The sequence below is a fragment of the Haliotis rufescens genome, unplaced genomic scaffold (genome assembly GCF_023055435.1).
Source record: "Haliotis rufescens isolate VD_foot unplaced genomic scaffold, xgHalRufe1.0.p SCAF_6, whole genome shotgun sequence".
Classification (NCBI taxonomy): domain Eukaryota; kingdom Metazoa; phylum Mollusca; class Gastropoda; order Lepetellida; family Haliotidae; genus Haliotis; species Haliotis rufescens.
This window is the reverse complement of record NW_025964334.1, coordinates 46,624,543-46,646,677: the sequence shown is the minus strand read 5'-3', so window position 1 is coordinate 46,646,677 and position 22,135 is coordinate 46,624,543. Positions and strand designations below refer to the sequence as shown.

General features: G+C 40.7%; 1 protein-coding gene across 2 annotated transcripts; it reads left to right on the top strand.

Moving 5' to 3' along the window:
• The first annotated feature begins 1,179 nt into the window (after window positions 1–1,179).
• On the top strand, window positions 1,180–21,489 carry LOC124142897 (titin homolog). Of its 2 annotated transcripts, none has more exons than XM_046511591.2 (12): window positions 1,180–1,403; window positions 2,254–2,865; window positions 3,413–3,520; window positions 5,228–5,456; window positions 5,881–5,987; window positions 6,585–6,761; window positions 6,952–7,076; window positions 8,030–8,124; window positions 8,253–8,307; window positions 9,104–9,289; window positions 9,861–9,912; window positions 17,839–21,489. In XM_046511591.2, exons 2-12 carry the CDS (start codon window positions 2,279–2,281, stop codon window positions 19,010–19,012), a joined length of 2,895 nt encoding a protein of 964 aa, XP_046367547.2. In that variant the 5' UTR covers window positions 1,180–1,403; window positions 2,254–2,278; the 3' UTR covers window positions 19,013–21,489. The 2 variants fall into 2 exon arrangements, with proteins under 2 accessions (XP_046367547.2, XP_046367548.2); XM_046511592.2 differs by lacking the exon at window positions 1,180–1,403 and adding an exon at window positions 1,607–1,965.
• Window positions 21,490–22,135: the final 646 nt, after the last annotated feature.

Below are 22,135 nucleotides of genomic sequence, written 5' to 3'. Positions count from 1 at the left end.
AGGACCCACGAAGATTAGATCTTGTACTATGACCCGATACCCTCTGCGTGGTGAACTAATGAGCTATCATGTGAAAGATCTGATTTAAATGAGAGTGTCCCGAATGTCTGTTACATTCATTCATTGGTTTTACGTGATTGTTTTAACATTATTTCGTGTTGGAATCTAAATTCTAAAAAAACTATTCAAGGATAGGTTCTTATGCTCGTCAGTGTAGTTCGCTGTCTCCAGTTGTCACTGACACGTTATGAGAAACGCTACCATATTTGCCGGCAACACAAATTAGCCTCCATCGTAGATGTGTAACTATATATATATGCCTTGTAAGTGAATGGGTATTTATTTTTCATAGCTGTGCAGTGAAAAGAAGAATATTCTGTTTAGGAGATAAACAGGACGTGTTTTCAGATTTGTGGGTTGTATTGAGTATTCGATGCCGGAAATTTCATTTGAAACTCGCGGTTTATCTCCCTGGTGAAAAAACAACTGAGGGTATCTGATTTGCTGGTGAGGTGAAATCAGTGAAAACTACGGTGGCCCATAAGGGACATGGAGTCTGTTTTTCAATAGTTTGATATTTCACTTACTGTTATCGTAACCTTTTGCAATTTAACACGATTTGTCATCCAAATATTTGATAAATCATGTTTAAAGTAGATATTCCCACCGCGGTGAAAATATTTTTGTTTTTGACATTTTCCTTTTAGTTTTTGAACTTTTCGTTTTTGTTTTGGTCATTTCCATTTTAGTTGTTGACATTTTCGCTTGACATTTTCGCGATTCAACAGCTACTTGAAAGTACATTTTCCATGTTTTCCGTTGTTTTTTATACATGATTTATCACATATTTGTATGACAAATTGTGTTAATTTGCAAAAGGTTACGATAAAAGTAAGTGAAATATCAAAATATTGAAAAACAGACTCCATGTCCCTTATGGGCCACCGTAGAAAACGGAGAGATTTTACGGCGCTTATGTGGAAGACAGAACCCTGAAAGCTGAACTCTGAAAGCTTTGGGTATGTGGTAGTTTTAGATAGTATAGATTAAAATCCGGTATATCATATGATTTCACGATATTTAAAAAAAAATAAGTTGAAGAGTGACGTTACTCCTTTGGTTGTTAGAGAGTAATGGGTGTTGTTAGAGAGTAAATCAATATGCGACCTTGACCTTCCGACAGGGTATAAAGTTGGAAAATGTAGTCCAATATTAGTCTTCACGAAAACGCCAAGAAACATGGTGTATTTCCCATTTCTGTTACTATTAAGCACATTAATTTTTAATCCGGGGTAACGGTAAATGTAATCTTTGATACGAAGTAACAATTGCCCTGGACTGACGCGTTCCTCGTGTTTGGAATTCTACCTGCAGGTGCCTGCATTTCACGTGGATATTGCAGGGTAAGAATCGTTGCTTCACCCAGTTTGTGCGTGGTTATGTCTTCGACTGGTGCATTTTTCTTTTGATGTATACATAAATGACAATACGTACATACACGGTACAGCAGAGTTATACAGCGGTACTGCTGAAATGTGGTGCAATATTTGTACCTTGCCTCGCTTTAGATCGATCGGTTGCCCATATGTTTCGTCATCAACACAGGTGATAACTTGGACTATATAAAAGCCTGTCCGTGGCAATGTGTATTGTATTTTCATAGCGATGTGCATGATGGATTGATCGTTTGGTTGTTCGGTCACATAAGTCTGGCGTTATTTGTTTGGTCAATCTGATGGAAACAACCCTGGTTTTATTCAACACTTTTAAGTTCCTGTGTGTACATTTACCATGGATAACAAGTTTGAGCCCCACATCACTATTTATACCGCTTGACATTCTGATGATGCTCCTATTGGAGTTTACGTGCCACCTGTTTTCCACAGCAAGGAGAATGGATGTTTTGAATGTTCGGGGCATGACAACAATGAACATGTTGAATTTGAGGCACTTTCACCACATAATGTACGTAATTGACTTCACCATAATCACAACCATTTACAAGTTATTTGTCCATTACATGCACTTCATCATGTCAAAACTCATGCTTATATGTAATAATTGTGTGTTAGTTGATTAAGTAACTTAGTAAGTGAATATCTTCTCAACATGCTCAAGATATCTCAGTCCTTGCACCATGCATTCATGAGAAGTATCAAAATGATTTATGATGTAGTGTTACACTTTCATGTGGTATATTTGTGCATGTGTATCAGCTTGATTAGTTTCAACATGTTCAATATGTTTTTGCAGACGGTAATAGACTACACAGAAACAGATGGCCACCAGACGATCTCGGCTTCAGGTTAAGCCTAACATTGGCCCTAAGCCCAGTAGGGGGGGAATTGCAGGGAGGAAATCTTCCAGTGGAGATGCAAAACCAACCAAAGATGCCAAGAAACCAGAACCAACTCAATGCAGTGATCAAAAGGAACCTGAACCTACTGCATGCAGTGATCAAAAGGAACCTGAACCTACTGCATGCACCAGTGATCCCAAGAAATATGAACCCACTGAAGATGCAGAGAAATGTGACACCATTAAATCTGAACTGACTACAGTAAAACAATCGACTCAAGAAAAGGTGGATTGTCTATTTCCTAAATTGATAGATGTTCCTGTTGAAAGAGTTAAAGAAGACATCAATGACACATCGAACATTCAGGAACCATCAACTAGCAAGTCAGCTATATTGATAGAAAAGTCTCTCACAGGAATTAAAAACAAAGGACCTGACAACGTTGTTGAAATTAAAGATACAACTTCAGAAAAGCATGACAAGAAGCCAGAGACAAGACCTAAATTCAGAAGCAGATTTCCCAAAGCTAAACCAAACCTTGCAAATATTGGGAGGCCTGAAAACAGGTACATGATAATGATGTGCACACCTGTACATATTTCCATGTTTTCTTATTATGCATAAGATTGATATTATCACTTGGAAGCTGATAACGTTTGTCATAAGAGACCACTAATATTGAACAAATGTTCAGGATATGACCAGGCTGATCGTCTGCTGATGGTGTGTCAGCGTCGTACCACAGCCACATATTTATTTGATCTTGCTATCAACCAATGTTTTGCATGTCCAAGTTACAATTATTTAATTTTGAACTTTAGTGGACAAATGGAATATTTCTGACTGGCATTAAAAAACAACATTTAAACAATAAAATCAAAACTAAAAGAAGAATCTGCCAATTATTTGATACAAAGCTAAAAATAGTAATAATGTTTTTACTTGGGTGAAATTGAGTCTCAGAATCATGATGATGGCCACACAAATGTTTGAACTTCAAGTATTGATACATGTTGTGATGAAGTTTGGTCCGTTATTTATGTAATTTGAGAACTGCATCAACAAATCATAGAATTGGTTGTAAGAACACCAGTGATTGATGACTTGTTTCAGGAAAACCTCTCATGTCCCCCCAGCTGCCAGTGCCAAACCACAACCAGAAGTTGATGCATCTGGCGAGCCAGAGGAAGAGCCAGTTTCAGAACAAGCCACTATAGAAAAGTGAGATTGTCATTCTCAAAACTTGGATTGTTTCAGATTTTGGAACCCATTTTAGTCAAGTTGCAAGCTAAATGGCTGATGAATATCACTAATTTCTTCAGTTAGTTTTTTTTCATTTTTTTTGTGTCCATGCTATATCTAAGTCACATGGTTATATTTGTTATTGTTCCGTTGTTCCCATATAAAAAATATATAATTAGCATCATTAGTTCCTTATGATTTAATTGCCTGTGAAGATCTGGGTTATAATTGGTCTTCAGAAAACCCATGCTTGTCATAAGAGACGACTTGAGGGATCGGGTAGTCAGCATGGTGAGACTCTCCGAGTTGGTTAATGCATGTCATCATATCCGAATTGCATAGATAGATGCTCATGATGTCAATCACTGGATTGTCTGGTCCATGCTGGATTATTTACAGACCACAGTCATATAGCTGGAATATTGCTGACTGCAGCGTGGAACAACAAACAGATCCTAGGAGTTGAACAAGGTCATGAGGGCATATATTGTAAAACTGCCTTGCCTTATGTGTCACAGCCTGTGTATAAATATTTATTAAGTTTATTTATTCAATCATGCAGAAGCAATGTACATCGTATAAGAAATAATGGCTTATTCAGCATGAACGTGAAGTACACTGAAGTATGTGGCAGATAGGTGCTGGAGTTTGTCAGAGCTATGGGGTAAGCTGCGTATTTGCAGTTAATATGCAGACTAAATCACCAGATCACAATTAATGTTGAGTTGCTTGTGCTCAAATCTACATCAAGAAATTTGATAACCCAATAGGCAATAGTATAAGTACCCTGTGTGTAATTACCCAATGGAGCTTTTTCCGCTTGTGTACATGTTTTTAGCGATGTTTTCTGGCTGACTGATTGCAGGCATCATGTAGACATGAACAAAACTGCAGTCAATGTGCAGATGTGCAACAACTCTCTTATTGTAACTTAGACATGTATCACTGTTAGGAATTCTATGCGCTATGTGTCTCACTTGGGGAGATAACTTAGACTATATAAAAGCATGTCCGTGTCATCATGGTTATTGCATACTGTAGTTTCAGCGATGTGCATGATGGATTGATTGTTTGGTGTTCGGTCACATAAGTCTGTAGTTTTCAACTTATTTGGTCAATCAGATGGAAGCAAACCTGTTTTTATTCAACACTGTCTGAATTCTATGCAATATATGTCTCACTTGGGACAATGAGCTAATTAGAAGTTACTTGAACACCACAGGAGTTTGTTTGTTTGTTTGTTGTTTAACACCGCACTCAGCTATATTCCAGCTATATGACAGTGGTCTGTAAATAATCGAGTCTGGACCAGACAACCCAGTCATTGATATCATGAGCATCGATCCACACTATTGGGATACAATGACATGCACCAACCAAGTCAGCGAGCCTGGCCACCCGATCCTGTAAATTGTCTCTAATGAAATGCATCGTCACCTTTTACGGCAAGCATGGGTAGCTGAAGACCTATTTTATCCGGGATCTTCATGGATCATCATAGAAGTAGAATTTCTATCAGTTTACAAACCTCAATAGACTGGATTCAAATAGTGTTAAGATATATTGAATATGCAAAGACAACTATGGAACCCAAATGTGAATGGTAACATGGGAGTAAATGCTCAATGGCTCAGTGGCACAAAACGTTATCTGGAGCCCTGTATGAATTGCACAACTGTGTTCCAGGACCACTGAGGAGGCCCCACTGAATGTGACAACAGATGTGGAGTGCAGTGGCCAAGACAAACTGAGGGGTGGGGACCATGCTGACCACCCCCAGGCGTCAGAGAGCGAGGCTGACCTGGAGAAGAGTCCTCGCAAATTTGAACCCAAGCCTCCTGAAAGGGGGGAGAAGTCTATCTTTGAAAAACCTGTTGTGCCAATATTGAAACAAGAGAAGAAACCAGTAGTCAAGGTAAGTTAGGAGTGATTGGTAATGAGGATGGGAAACTTTTTATGGATAACAACTTCTATTTTGTTTGTAATCCCATTTCAGGGCTATATGGTATTTTCAGCCTTTGTTCATGTTGTTTGCCATACTTATTCCTGTCAAACAGGGAAGCTGTTATTGATGTTGTCCATTGATGATATTTCCCTCCCCCATAAGCACAATCTGTTGATGATGCGGTGATAAACTACATCAGACATGTTGTTGACAGGTCCACAGTGTTTTGTTCTTGAAACGTTGTATAATACAATCAAGTGATGAACTTGTGCCATTTGCTGTGGAAATCATCAAAAACGAACACAAGTTGTACAGATATTTTGTATACGAACATGGTATGCCGATATCAAAACTGTACAATATTATTTACTGAGCTTGTACTTCATGTTTACAGCATTTGTGTCCAAAGAAGCGGAAACAACTACCTCCAATTAATGCGCCCCCAGACAGAGCCACCATGAAGATGATTGATCTGATCTACTGGAACCCCTCAAGCAATCCGTGAGTGTAGAAATTGTAATAGTGGGTCTCTGGATAATAAATCTGTGGTCAGTGGTGCAGTGATTTGCGGTTCTCAGTTACTTCTCTAAGCTCATATATTCTCATCTTAGCTCATCCATGACCATTCAAATCCCCAAGCTGAACGTGAGTTTGAACCGTGGATTTGCTCCTTGATTGTCTCAGGACAGTAGTAAACACTGATGCTGGTTCAGAAGTAATGCAACGAAAATAAGGTTAAAACTAAGGATTGTTTTTCTTTTGGTAAATGAAATATAACATTAAAAATATCTTTTCAGATACCAGTAATAATTTTGTTTTTCAAGTATGTTGCCATGTTTGCATGTCAGTTAAGCTTATATTGTTCTTTCCCCTATTGTAAATGTCTTACGAAAAACATGAAAAATCTAACAAACCGTCTGCTAAAAATGACAATTTCCCTAAACCCCTGTCCCCCCCCCCCCCCCCCCAAACACTCTTCTTTTGGAGTAAATGAAACCACTGCCTGTCACTCACAGCTCTCGCTGGCATTGAAAAATCAATTCATTTTATTGCTTGATGCAACAGGATTTCCTGAATAACACTGTGCATGTGTTTCAGGATGACAAAGAAGTTAGTGCCAGGCAAGCCTAAGGAAGTGTGTGTGACTGACTTGACAGCTGCCACTGAGGAGGAGAACCGAGTTGACACACCGGGAGACGACGGAGGTGAGGACTCACTTCCCGTGCCCCAAGTCAAGATCGGACCAGATGGCCAGATCATTCTCAATGAGGCCAGGTATGTTTGTCAGTACTATTTTACCTTTGTTGTTTCCGTGTTTGCTAATAATGACAATTTGGTGTTCACAATGTCAAAAAGTCCTTTAGAACTACAAAATTCACAAGTTTGAACACCTGTTCAGTTTACATGAATTCAGTTTGTGTTTAGTGATTATTGCTTTGAACATGTTGGTGTTGTTTTGTTTTAGTTTGGTTGTGGACAACAAGACCAGCGATGAACCAATGGAAACTGATATCATTGAGGAGGATGAGAGCACAGTCAACTACGAGAGCTTCCGTGAGAAGAGGCCCAAAACGTCATGGAGTGAACTCGGTAGGTCAAACTCATCACAACAGGGGAATGGCAGTGAACACAGCCTTCTTTCAGATAAATCCCCTGCTTCCATGTTTGTCTTAAAGGGAGATTAGGCTCAGGTCAAATGGCAGGCCAGGCACATTTGATTCAGTTAATTCAAATCCACTTGTTTTGTCTGTATGCTATTTTTGTATGTTTATCATTCTAGCAGTTGATGATTGCCATAATTACACAATGGTTGACACAAGTCATTCATCACAACTTGTAGACCTAGCCTGTAAATGGGCATCAGATCATTGAGCAAAGTCCCCCTTTAAGAGACTGTGAAAGAAGATCAGGTTATCAGGCTGGGTGATTGCATGTCAGTTTGTCATCTGAAGCGCTGCAGTTCGCTGTCCAGAGTTGCATCCCTTGGGCATGTGGGAAATCTATGACTGTGGGTTGGAAGCCCGGTTTGCACTGGTTTGCACTAGGTTTGTTAGCACCATACCCGTGCATGTGGGTTTCACCAAAGTAGTAAATGTCTGAGACCTGCATCACTTCAGGCTTTCCTCCCACATTGAGCTAACATGAGGGATATAACTGGAATACTGTTGAAAGCAGTGTCGTTTTGCCCCTCTGACACTGACCACGACTCATGCTTTCAGTGACTGGTTTATCTCAGAGTATTTACAGTCAGCGATGATGTAGCTGGAGTATGGCTGACTGCTGCATTACACAGCGTATGGTCACTTGCTGAACCTTGTGGTTAAAGCGTTCGCTCGTCACGCCGAAGATCCGGGTTAGATTCCTGACATGGGTACAATGTGTGAAGCCCATTTCTGGTGTCCCCTGCTGTGATATTGCTGGAATGTTGCTAAAAGCGTCGTAAAACCATACTCAGTCACTTGCTGAACTAGAAGTTACACATGTTTTGGACACAAAGTAAATGTTCTGACACGTTTCATCAACTTCCCCTGCTGTGTTTGCAGAGACGGTGAAGTTCTACAAGGCCCTCAGTACAGTGGGGACAGACTTCTCTCTTATGATGCACCTCTTCCCAAGTCGAACACGCCGAGAAATCAAGGTAACCATATTCTGCCGTGTACACGCTTGTCTCTCAGCTACAATGACGAGTAGCCCATTTTGAGCAGCCCTGCCTCCCCAGGAAACCCACAAGCATGTTATTCATGAAAGAAACCATTCTATTTTCAGAACAAATTCAAGAAGGAGGAGAAGTTACACAGACGAGAAATAGACAAGGCCATTCGTGAGTGTAATGTGTGTTCTCATGTCCTGATTGGTCACAGGTGTCATCAACATATTAGTCCGTCATGGCCTGTGTTGGTTATAAGGCTAACCAAAAAGGGAATTGGTTCTCAGGCAATGGCTTTTCAAAATATAGTGCTTGTTCAAACTAGTATGTAACCAAATAAGCAGTTGTGTACCATCAACCTGAGGCAGGGCCTCCCCACATAAACAAGCCTACAAACTCCTATTGCCACTATGACCATAACACGACATGCATGTAAAGGGAAGTAACTGCATGTTATTTGGATCACATTGTTTTTAAGTATCAGGATTTTAAATTATTTATTTTGAAAATGCAAAAAAAATGAAACATGCAGCGGACGTTATGATGATCATGATGATGTGGGGGGTGCCTGAGAACCAAGACTATTATGTTTTAGCCAGTGCCTTTACTTTATATTTTTAAATATTAGCGAGTGACGGTAGCCAGTGTTTTCTTTAGATAAATCTAGCCTCTAGTTGGAGGTTTATAGTAATTTTCTTATCCAGAAATGATATTCTTTCATGGAGAAAGTTTGCTGAGAATATTTTAGTATAATTAACTAAGAATTGTATAATTTGAAATTTAGATATTACACATTACATTTGAGACTAGTGATTTGTGTAAGTTACATGATAACTAGATTAGTTGATATAAAGAGTAGTCCTAGATGACACTCTAGTGGACTCCAGGTCGACTGGTTGTGTCATTCAAGAAACCTTGCACTACTCTTTACACTGGCATATCCATGACCTCCTTGCTATGTACGATTCAGAGAACCGAACGGCCTTCAACATGACAGACTTTGAGCGTCTACAGGAGGAGGCGGAGGAGGAACACCGGCTGAAGCAGCAGAAGGATCTCATCAAGAAGGAGAAAGGTCAGCGGGGAAAGAAGCGGAAGACAGATGCTGATGACATCAAGGAGAACAAGGCTGTCAAGACACGCAGGCGAAAGAAAAGTAAACAATATAATCATGTATCATTAGTAACTGGTTGTCTTGTGGACAGTTTCAGTGTTTGTCAGTTGTTTAAATCTAATTAGCAATGTTAGTGTTTTGCCACCAAATATGGTAATCCAGATAATCAATGATGAGTTTTGTTCACCTTTATGAGCGTATTGCAGAAAACAACATTCGCCGATTTACTTCATTTCTCTTCCCAAATTGGCCATTCCTATGATAAGGCCAAATAATATTTTGTTTACATTTTCCTGACTGACCCCAGTGTTGATCCTCTCTTCTGAACCCCTTGCTCTTGTTTTTGTATGTTGTTGGCACAGATTTTATCACCATCCCAGCATTGTCCATATTATGACATGAGCATAACTGTTTTGCAATTCTACAAATTACCATCTTTGGAAGAAAAGGTGGACTGAAACAGGAAAAACTCATATATATTGTTAAAGTAATCACTGCATAATTAACTTTCACGGTAAATCCTTACATTGCTCTGAGGAGACCAATTGTCCGTCAATGTAGGGTCTTGTTTTCACATTTGAGATTGCTCTCATTGTGTCAAATTATTTTTCAGAAAAGACTGTGTTTCACGAAGACGAAGATGATGACCTTGATGATGCTGAGAGGTAGCAATGAATTACTTACTTCCCCTATACTCTAGTCAGTAGGCTAGTCTGGTGCTAGGTCTTGGTACTCGCCGAGGGAGGCAGCAACTTGTGTGGTATAACCTACAGTGGGACTATGTTACAGTGACACTCTGTTGCTCTGGAAATGATTACAATGGTATTTACCATATTTGTTCTGCAAGGAAAAAATTGTTAACTTGGTTTTCATGCTGTTAAAATAATTTCCAGGGAGACATTTTCAGAAGAATGTTGCTGTTTAAGGTTGTGAATTAGAACAAGAATCTTTTGAGTTTTTGTCCTTGTACTCTGCCATCTTTCGTCCATAATCTTGTCATTCCAGACAACAGGTGTGTCAGTGGAAACTGATCAGTCCATGTTAACAATGTTCTGCTGGGGTTTATCACACAGAGGCAGTGTTCAGTCTGCACACCTTGAGGTGGAGTACCAAGACTCCACTGATCACTGTGATGTATGTCTCGAGGCAGACCCAGAGCTTTTGTTGGGCTGTCTGCATTATTTATTTTGGCAGATGTTACTGGGAAACTTACATCTTTGTCTGTTTGTATATTTTGTTATGAAAAGTTCCAGCTATGCATTGCTGACTGTGTGTATGTCTGTTCTGATGAACCACTGGATGTTGACAGCATAATGTATGTGTTTGTACATGCGTGAGTGAGTGAGTGCATGCGTGCGTGCACATGTGTGAAACAATAGTTAGTTGTGACACTGGATGCTGAGAGAGACATATTTCTTGTCTCCTATAACATGTTTATTGTGCATTTCCACTATTTTTATTTTGTTGTTACATGTACTTGATAATTTGCCTTGTTAGTTCCTAAGATTGTTTAATACTTCTGTTCAGTAATACACATATACACATGGTTTGACTCCTGTGAAGATTCCGGGTTAGTAACCCATGCTTGCTGTAAGAGACGACTATGCTTGTCGTAAGAGGCGACTAACGGGATCGGGTGGTCAGGCTCACTGACTTGGTTGATGTATGTCATCATATCCTTATTGTGTTGACCGATCCTTATGGTGTCAATCACTGAATTGTCTGGTCCAGACTCAATTATGTACAGCTAGCTGGAATATTGCGGAGTGCAGTATTAAACAACAATCAAACAAAACACGTGGTTTTCATGTGCCGGAGGAAACCAATCTCTGCAATAAAAGACAAGGATATCAAGTGTACCCTGTTACAGTGAAAACAACAAATGGATATCTGTGGAGACAGGCACTCTGCTTGCTCAAGTGGAATTTGGAGTAGAATATGTTTCTATTAAGCTATACTTGTCATACGAGTTGACTTGTTGGGTGGTCTGTGACTTGGCTGATAGCATGTCATCCTGCCCTGATGGCGTGGATTGTTGCTCATGCTGTCAGTCACTGGTTTGCCTTGTCCATACTGATTATTTACAGGCCGTGTTGAGGCCATGTGGCCATCTCATTTTTGAACAAAATTACTGCAGATAAAACCTATTTGCTGGTGCTGACAATAAGCAGGATCTTGTGAAGAAGTGGATGATTTGTCTGTGGAAGCAGGTTTAAAGACAACACTGAAACTGCTTCAACTGAGAATCTCTGTACAGACATTAAAGTGCCCTTGTGCCTGACGTACAGCGACTTGGTTGACCAGTTTCAGTGACATCGGCGTGAGGATTGTGTACAGATTGGCATACCTCATCGGGATGTTTGTGGGCCATTGCTAAAGTATACTTAACAGTTTGTTTAACAATAGTGTAATGTTAGACTGAGAAGGGATTATGCCTGGTTATTGTAAAACACTGTAAATATAACATTTTGAAATTTGATACAACCTTAAAACATGAAACATTACATGAGGTGTCTTGAGCACTTGTGATACATTGGTGAATTGTGACGTCCCTGATTTCTGGTGTTCCCCACACAAGCTGTTGCTGGAATAAAGCAGCACACAACAGACTCTCTCCAATATTATGTGAACAGCAGTATTTCCTTCAGACTAAGCAGGGTACCAAATTCCTTGTGGGAGGATGCCAGTGGCATGGATAAAATCAGAAAGGAGCAGTTAACACAGATTCCTGTTGCCTGACGAATCTTTATTTCTTCATACAATATGATGATCAATATTTCACAAAACTAGTGACAAATGTTCTTCAGCAAACAGTTACATTTAATATACACAAATTCTTAATGCACAGTATGATTGATATGGTAAGCCTGAGACTCAGAAGTTGAATAGGATGGTGTCAAGATAAAGGAAAACTTTCTAGATTACAACTGTAGATTATCTAGGTCGTGTTGAAACTTTGTTCACTGTATCAAGATGGGTCGTCTTGTTGGCACACAAGAACATTCTGAAGGCCACACCTAAACATCTGTTAGGGCCTTGAGGTACACTTCCACAAAACAACATCTGTCCCTTCACAGTTGGTTCCTGTGCCAGTGGAGTAATGCAGGATACACACGGTTGTTAACGGGTTCCCATGCCAGTGGAGTAATGCAGGATACACGCGGTTAACGGGTTCCCATGCCAGTGGAGTAATGCAGGATACACGCGGTAAACGGGTTCCCATGCTAGTGGAGTAATGCAGGATACTCACAGTTGTTAACGGGTTCCCATGCTAGTGGAGTAATGCAGGATACACAGGTTGTTAACGGGTTCCCATGCTAGTGGAGTAATGCAGGATACACACAGTTAACGGGTTCCCATGCTAGTGGAGTAATGCAGGATACACAGGTTGTTAACGGGTTCCCATGCTAGTGGAGTAATGCAGGATACACAGGTTGTTAACGGGTTCCCATGCCAGTGGAGTAATGCAGGATACACGCGGTAAACGGGTTCCCATGCTAGTGGAGTAATGCAGGATACACACAGTTAACAGGTTCCCATGCTAGTGGAGTAATGCAGGATACACAGGTTGTTAACAGGTTCCCATGCTAGTGGAGTAATGCAGGATACACGCGGTTGTTAACGGGTTCCCATGCTAGTGGAGTAATGCAGGATACACACGGTTGTTAACGGGTTCCCATGCTAGTGGAGTAATGCAGGATACACAGGTTGTTAACGGGTTCCCATGCTAGTGGAGTAATGCAGGATACACACGGTTGTTAACGGGTTCCCATGCTAGTGGAGTAATGCAGGATACACAGGTTGTTAACGGGTTCCCATGCTAGTGGAGTAATGCAGGATACACACGGTTGTTAACGGGTTCCCATGCTAGTGGAGTAATACAGGATACACACGGTTGTTAACAGGTTCCCATGCTAGTGGAGTAATGCAGGATACTTAGGTTTTTAAAGGGCTTCCCATGCTAGTGGAGTAATGCAGGATACTCAGTTGTTAACAGGTTCCCATGCTAGTGGAGTAATGCAGGATACACACGGTTGTTAACGGGTTCCCATGCTAGTGGAGTAATGCAGGATACACACGGTTGTTAACGGGTTCCCATGCTAGTGGAGTAATGCAGGATACACAGGTTGTTAACGGGTTCCCATGCCAGTGGAGTAATGCAGGATACACACGGTTGTTAACAGGTTCCCATGCTAGTGGAGTAATGCAGGATACACACAGTTGTTAACGGGTTCCCATGTTAGTGGAGTAATGCAGGATACGCACAGTTAACGGGTTCCCATGCTAGTGGAGTAATACAGGATACACACGGTTGTTAACAGGTTCCCATGCTAGTGGAGTAATGCAGGATACTTAGGTTTTTAAAGGGCTTCCCATGCTAGTGGAGTAATGCAGGATACTCAGTTGTTAACAGGTTCCCATGCTAGTGGAGTAATGCAGGATACACACGGTTGTTAACGGGTTCCCATGCTAGTGGAGTAATGCAGGATACACACGGTTGTTAACGGGTTTCCATGCTAGTGGAGTAACGCAGGATACTCACTTTTACAGGTTCCCATGCTAGTGGAGTAATGCAGGATACACCATGACACAAGATGACCCGTAAGCTTTCTTCCAATAAAAACACCATTCAGCTTGATCATGACACAAGATGACCCGTAAGCTCTTCTTCCAATGAACACCCCCTTCAGCTAGATCATGACACAAGATGACCTGTAAGCTCTTCTTCCAATAAACACCCTCTTCAGCTAGATCATGACACAAGATAACCTGTAAGCTCTTGTTCCAATAAACACCCCCTTCAGCTAAATCATGACACAAGATGACCCGTAAGCTCTTCTTCCAATAAACACCCCCTTCAGCTAGATCACGACACAAGATGACCCGTAAGCTTTTCTTCCAATAAACATCCCCTTCAGCTAGATCATGACACAAGATGATATGTGAGCTCTTCTTCTAATAATCACCCCCTGCAGCCAGATCATGACAAAAGATGACATGTGAGCTCTTGTTCCAATAAACACCCCCTTCAGCTAGATCATGACACAAGATGACATGTGAGCTCTTCTTCCAATAAACACCCCCTTCAGCTAGATCATGACACAAGATGACATGTGAGCTCTTCCAATAAACACCCCCTTCAGCTAGATCATGAGAAAGATGAAATGTGAGCTCTTGTTCCAATAAACACCCCCTGCAGCTAGATATGACACTAGATGACATGTGCACTCTTCTTCAAATTAACACCCCCTTCAGCTAGATCATGCGAAAGATGACATGTGAGCTCTTCTTCCAATAAACACCCCCTTCAGCAAATCATGACACAAGATGACATGTGAGCTCTTCTTCCAATAAACACCCCCTTCAGCTAGATCATGACACAAGATGACCTGTAAGCTCTTCTTCCAATAAACACCCCCTTCAGCTAGATCATGACACAAGATGACCCATAAGCTCTTCTTCCAATAAACACCCCCTTCAGCTAGATCATGACACAAGATGACATGTGAGCTCTTGTTCCAATAAACACCCCCTTCAGCTAGATCATGACACAAGATGACCCGTAAGCTCTTCTTCCAATAAACACGCCCTTCAGCTAGATCATGACACAAGATGACATGTAAGCTCTTCTTCCAATAAACACCCCCTTCAGCTAGATCATGACACAAGATGACCTGTAAGCTCTTCTTCCAATAAACACCCCCTTCAGCTAGATCATGACACAAGATGACATGTGAGCTCTTGTTCCAATAAACACCCCCTTCAGCTAGATCATGACACAAGATGACCCGTAAGCTCTTCTTCCAATAAACACGCCCTTCAGCTAGATCATGACACAAGATGACATGTAAGCTCTTCTTCCAATAAACACCCCCTTCAGCTAGATCATGACACAAGATGACCTGTAAGCTCTTCTTCCAATAAACACCCCCTTCAGCTAGATCATGACACAAGATGACATGTGAGCTCTTGTTCCAATAAACACCCCCTTCAGCTAGATCATGACACAAGATGACATGTAAGCTCTTCATCCAATAAACACCCCCTTCAGCTAGATCATGACACAAGATGACCTGTAAGCTCTTCTTCCAATAAACACCCCCTTCAGCTAGATCATGACACAAGATGACCTGTAAGCTCTTCTTCCAATAAACACCCCCTTCAGCTAGATCATGACACAAGATGACCCGTAAGCACTTCATCCAATAAACACCCCCCTCAGCTAGATCATGACACAAGATGACCCGTAAGCTCTTCATCCAATAAACACCCCCTTCAGCTAGATCATGACACAAGATGACGTGAGCTCTTGGATCCCAGAAATTCCAGCCTAGTTTGGCAAGGGTGGAAACTGGACTTTTACAGTCAGTTAACTCCCTTGCCACGGGAAGATGAGGTAGATAAGGTATTACATGTGGTTGTTATTCCCAGGTTATTTTACGAGAAAATTGCACACATTATGCTTGATCTCTGCATCTACAAAATGCCCAGCATAACAGGAAATACCATGAATTTTGTTGAAAAACATGTCTATTGGTCTTTTATCTAAGAATATACATAAGTCTATAGTCTCCTGTTTGCCACAGCCCAGACTTCACCTGAAACAAAATGACCTAGCTTTTTTGACTGCGCATTACATATTTTCCCCAAACCTGTATCCCAGACTGTTAGGTGTGTATTGTACTCAAGTGTATATTCTATACATGGCCAAGTAAATATGGCAGGTGTCTTGGGGACTTGCTGTACATCTCCTGGGGTACATGTTACTTTTATATTATTATACTCTTTATAAATGTGTACGATCACAGAGTGACACATGACTCGTCACTCAGGCTCTCTCCCCAAAGGATCTTAGTTTCCTATAAGAATGCTGGGTGTTTGTGTTGATAGTGGATGTAATCATCATATTTGTGGACGGTGCATTGATGATGGGCCTTGTAGAAACGGCTCGGTAATTCTAAGTTCCCACACAGAAAACAACAAGTCAACAGTTGGACCACCAGAAGCAAATATTCAGTTCAATCATGTGAGTTTATTCCCCAAACAACCAGCTGTGGTACATACATGAGTATATACATATACTATTTATACAAACTGTATGCCGGAATGGCAGATATAGAGATTATTATACGAGCATGTGTGTCATTTGGATTAACAAAACAATTTTACAAATTCTTGTATTCTTGTTTCATAAAATCAGTATGACACACATGTGAGTGTAATAATTTCTTTAATAATTATTATTTCTCAGTCCTTTTGAGCTCCACTTTAGAAAAATGCCGTGATCACAACCGCTGTCCTAGAAAACCCCAATTTGTCGAATGACATCAACAATCTTCAGCTTTGACATCATTTCTATTATGACGCCATTCCAGCCTTATATCACAATAAGATTCAGATGACATAATCAATGCTGTCCAGATGACGGAACCAATACACTGATGTTCGAAAAGTGATATTTGCAAAAGTGCATATACAATTTTCATGAACTTGGTTATGTCTAACCCTATGGGTAATAAATATGCCGTCTAGTCTAGTGAGTTAAATGGTATTCTCCTCCACTCACTCACCTTTTTTCGGTTGCAACTGATGAATTTTGGAAATTGTATTGTTGAATCATAGCCATTACGCTTGTAATGAAACATGGCAGCTAACAGAGATCCGTTAGCATGGCTCATGTTGTGGTCACATAGTGTGTATTTACTCACCCAAGTGTGATGGATGTTCTTACGTGTGCCAGCAGTCTGCTGGCATCCATGTCTAGCAAGTAACACCAGCATGGTAAAGCTGAGCCTGAAAGTTCTTGAAATGAGCTTGCAACTGCTGCCATTATGGACAGCATGTTGTGATGTTACAGACCTGCACCAGATGTTGCTGGAATGTTTAATCAGGTAGAATACCGGTAGTGTTTAAAGATGTCTCTCTGTGGTTAGGGTAATCATAAAAGTTGGATGAACACAGAGTTCCAGGTACGCTGCATATTTGCCTGAATACAGAAATAAAATCCCAGTCCGATTTATTTTTGGATGCTTGTGTACAAATATGTAGGAGAAATATGAAGCACCTGTTAGTGTAACAGTATGTCACAGTATGTGTAATTACCCAGCGTTGTCTTTTCAGCCAGATCTGGGTAGAAATAGGTCTTCAGCAACCCATGCTTGCTGTCAGAGGCGACTGTTGGGATCAGATGGTTAGGCTCGCTGACTTGGTTGATACATGCCAACACTGCCAGTGTAAGGGGGTGTTTGGGGAGAGGTAGAAGGGGCAGTAAATATTCCTGTCACACACTCTCTCACTAGCATGTCAGTGATGGGTGATAGCAATCTGTACATGTTTTGTGAAATTCCAGGCAATTATAGCTCTGCAGATTTGTTTAGTCTCTGAAAATGAAGCGAGTCCCTGGGCTCCTTTTTACTACATTTCACAACTATAATTCAACCACTGAAATGTTCATTTCAGAGACTAGATGTTAGTCTAGGCAAGCAGTAGAACTTGGGCCTGGATTTCGAGGAAGATGGTTGCGTAATGTACATCCACTGGAGATCAGTGTCACCTGTCTTATTGTGAATATTTACACTGTGTTCCTTCAGTTTCAGGGCGGAGGGAGACAGTGGCAAGAAGCCAGCTAGCAGTCGGGTGAAGGAAGTGGTGGAGATCCTCATGGACATGAGCAGAGGGAAGCTGTCAGCAGGCACCAAGGGTCAAGGTGAAGGTCAGAATGACCTCAGTGATGCTGAGAGTGAGGCTCCGAGTGAGGCGCCTAGTGAAGCAGTGAGTGTTACCTCTGATGTGTTTGTGCCCCGAAGTGTACGGTCGACTTTGAGGAAAAAGATAACTACATGCAATATTGAAGAAGATAGGACAATTGATAATCAAATCCTAGCAACAGACATTGCAACCTCAGGAGATATCGGTCATCTAGTCAACAATGTTATGTCCAAATCTGTGGTACCTGAAGCTGTGAAGTCTGAGGCAACAAATAGTGACATTCCCTCAGCGATTCCTTCAGTGTCTTCTGCCAACTCTGGGAGTGTCTCTCACTGTCCCCCCACACCGAAAGTTCCGGCAGTGTCCGTCAACTCGGATAATGTGGGTGGGGTGCAACACATGGAGATCCCCGAGGGCCTACTGCCCATCATCAACACTGCGGGGGGTGCAGACAAGGTGCAGATAGTGCTGGTGCACGACGTGGATGCCGACTCGGGGCAGACTGTTGTCCATGTGTATATATTGCCCAAGACGGCAGAAGAGTTCTCTATAGGTGGAAATACAGTGCAGCTAACACCTACCAAAACCAACCCAAACTCTTCTGATCGTACAGCTCAGTGTTCGCAATCAAACAGGACTTCTCAGGGAAATGTTTTTAAACATGAACCATTGTGTTCAGAACCATCAGCCTCAACATCCTCTACTGCGATGACTGTTACTTCATCCACCCCTTCCCAGCCCATAGCTTCAACCTCCAGGGCTGTTACCTCATCTCCTCTCACCCCCTTTAGAAGACTGTCCTCAAACACTGTCACTCTTGCACAGACTGCAGCAGTGTCGGCAGTGAAACCCTCATCTCCAACATCACCGCTACCGTCCTCAACACTTCACACAGCAGCAATGTCGCCTGGAGGGTCAGACAAACTGGACATTGAAGGCATGAACCCATTGACTTCACCTTCACCTTCACCTTCACCTTCACCTAGGGTTTGCTTGTTCAAGGATGAAGTTGCTGAAACGTCAACAGATGTCGGTCTCGCTGTGAAGAAGGAATAAGTGTGTATAGGGAAGGGAGTGCACGTGCACCAGAAATAGATAAAGAATTGTTCATTCGTCAGGTCTTGACAGTTGTGCATACTGTTTTTATTTAAGTTTTTAATCAGGGTAACCATGAAATTGAATGAACTTGCACATATAGTATTTGTATGCCAGATTATAGTCCTGCATGTCCTCTTTTAATTATTTTATCACAGTTATGTTTTGATTTTTAAGGGAAAACATATTTTTAGAATTTTTCAGATATTATTTGGGATATTTTATTTATAAGCAAAATAAATTATATGGAAAAACATGTTTATTTCCTGATCTTGCACTGACTGATAGGCAGATGGAGAATCATCGATATCACAATCAAAACCTAGAAATGGCAGTAAAGCCATGAGGATGAAAATGGCCAGCAGACATTTTTAGCCTTGTGTTATAATCTCCACATGATTTGTGAGTGCATTTTCATGTGTGCTGCCATTTGTTTTATATGAAAGAAATCAATTTCAAAGACTATTGTAAATATTTGTCATCATGTCACATTGTTCCATTGTAGGAGAGTGATGAAATTTGTTGGGACTTGAAAACTGTTGGCATAGATGTAAAATTATTACTGATTTTGTGTTTGCAAAATATTGCCAGTAACATGATTAGAAATGTAGAGGGTTCTTTCCACACACTGGTACGTAGTGTATGTTCTATTTTTCTATTCAGCATTAGGCCATAATATCTTAGATTGTTATCAGAATGTCATTCCGCCAGCCTCACTACCAAGTACCCGCCTTCTGAAAAAATATGAATGGAAATGAAATAGTTGCTTTGATTTATTGTGGCCTTAGTATATGGGCTTTATGACACATATGATTCAGTGGCCTGGAGAAAGAGAATAACGGTCAATTATCAAAAGCAGACTTAAGAAATACTGAGGGAGCATCCATTTGATTTGGATGGGTTTGAGAACAGTCTAGTTTTTACCCAAGTTATGTCCACAAACTATTTATTTACTGAGCACCATCAAACAATCTATTCCTTTTCACTATTAACACAAAAAATTAAAATTGAAAATTCAAACAATCTATTCATTTTTTTCAACACTGCCAACAAACTCTATATTTGGGGCATATATCCGAAGAAACTGTTCCTATAACAAATCTTCCCACCCACCCCAAAGATATCAAAGGGGTGCTCCCTAATGGACTAAGTAAATTCATATTTAGCACAACTGTGTTTTTGTTTATTTAGCCTGCGCCAATTGTGTCTCTAGGTATATCTGCACCATACCCACGCTGACTGGTTTCACCGGTAAACGTCTCAGACCTGCAGCACTTCTGGCTTCCCTTGCACAGTCAGAACAGATAAAGCAGACATTTATTCAAAGCAGGGTTACCCCAAGCTCCCTCTCATCATGTTCTCTGCAGCTCCTGTCATGTTTCTCTCCCCAAACCAGCACTTCCTGTCTCTCAGTGGGGACATGTGAAAGAAATAAGTCCACAAATATTGCCATATCATGGTCTGTTATAATACACACCTGTTGAAGCTCCCTACAGCGTCAAGGACAGCCTCCCTAAGTCACCTGTCTGGTTTTAGTAAAAGTCATCTTGATAACCCTTGTTTAGACTGGTGATAGATGCACCTAGTATGAGTAATTATGGTTAAGTTAAAACTGCACATATGCAGGGATTTCTTATATTGAGAGTTTAACTGATTCTACCATGAATTTGGAAATTCCTCGATTTTGATTGGTCAGTCAGAGGTTTCAAATCACAACAAACCCCTCTGATTGAAACAGCTGATTTGACAGCCGCATCACAGCATAAGTTAATATTTTTAGAATAGTATTTCTTTTACAGTCATTTTCCATAGGCATATTTAAATAATTATGTGTACATTATAGGCTACATAATGAAAACTTGCGGTTACTTCAATATTCAAAGGATGTGGGGCAATATATTTCGTGCATAAAACACAATAGAAATCTACAAAGATAATGTATTTCAAGTTTGGAGGACAACAGAGAGCTTTGCTATTTGGCACTCTTCTATATACGACTGTGTCGTCATATCATTTGCGCCACAGAGCAATGTGACATTTTAATTGTGACATGAGGTGTAGAATGAAACCATAGTAAGGCTTGCTTATTTTTCTTTAAGGGCTGCCTACCTTATATTTGCTTACGAAGTTGCCGTGCTGTACATGACTTGAGTGCCTGTCATAAGTATTACGCTGTAGACAAACTGCTTGAGTGTATACAGCTCCATATTTTGTTTAAAGGCTGTTGTCGGTGATTCCGTAAATTCTGATCGACAACTCACTCAAAACATTGGACCCACCCCATGCCACTTCACTCAATGTATTTTCTAACACCAAAGAGTTCAAGTCTTATTTAGTCATGGTAGAATGGAGATAAACATACTGTATTTCCAAGGAAGAAGGTTACCTGTAGGTTTTAAGGTTCTAAATTGAACATTTGAAACTTCACGCTTTTCGTTCAAATCTGCATTTATCGTCAATTGGTGTAGAACTTCACTCATAAAACTTTCTTTCCCTTCACAGCTGCCATATATAATTAATGGATGTTAATGATGACCCAAGACTTTGCTAGTTTAGGACCTAAAGTTGGTGCAAATATGACGGAGGTAATCTGCAGTAAATATTTCATATGCTCATGGCATTTAGCCTGGAGATCTTCTTCTGTCATTTCCTGGGTTGACACCCAATGCTATTCTCTTGGGACATGCTTTCTTGGGACCTTTGTAACTCATGAAATGTGCTCACAAACTGAGACTCACAGGGTTATATAATGGAGTTATTCTTGAGAATTCAAACAATGAAGTGTTTCAGCTGACCTGCCCCACGTGCCAGGGTGAGCCAATGTCAGTGGGGCCCTCCAGCATCTGCAAAGAAGTATTTGCATTTTTTATTTCTGCTTCATGAAAACGTAAGATTTTACACAATGACTCCATCTCTGCAAATTTAGTCACCGATGTAGTGTAATATTTTGATAGCAGCATTTCCTAACTGGTAATACATTATGGAAACTATATACAGTCGAACCTGGTGTCAAACTTGGATGTGTCAAATTCCTGGTTGTCTCGAACTCACCTTCCGGTCCGAATTCCTTCAATATTTATCATC

Excerpts from the sequence above, each read along its gene's own strand:
- LOC124142897 (XM_046511591.2), top strand. The coding sequence starts at position 2,279 with ATGGCCACCAGACGATCTCGGCTTCAGGTTAAGCCTAACATTGGCCCT. Across the intron at positions 6,762-6,951 it reads ATCATTCTCAATGAGGCCAG|TTTGGTTGTGGACAACAAGA; the intron begins GTATGTTTGTCA and ends GTTTTGTTTTAG. Across the intron at positions 9,290-9,860 it reads GACACGCAGGCGAAAGAAAA|AAAAGACTGTGTTTCACGAA; the intron begins GTAAACAATATA and ends ATTATTTTTCAG.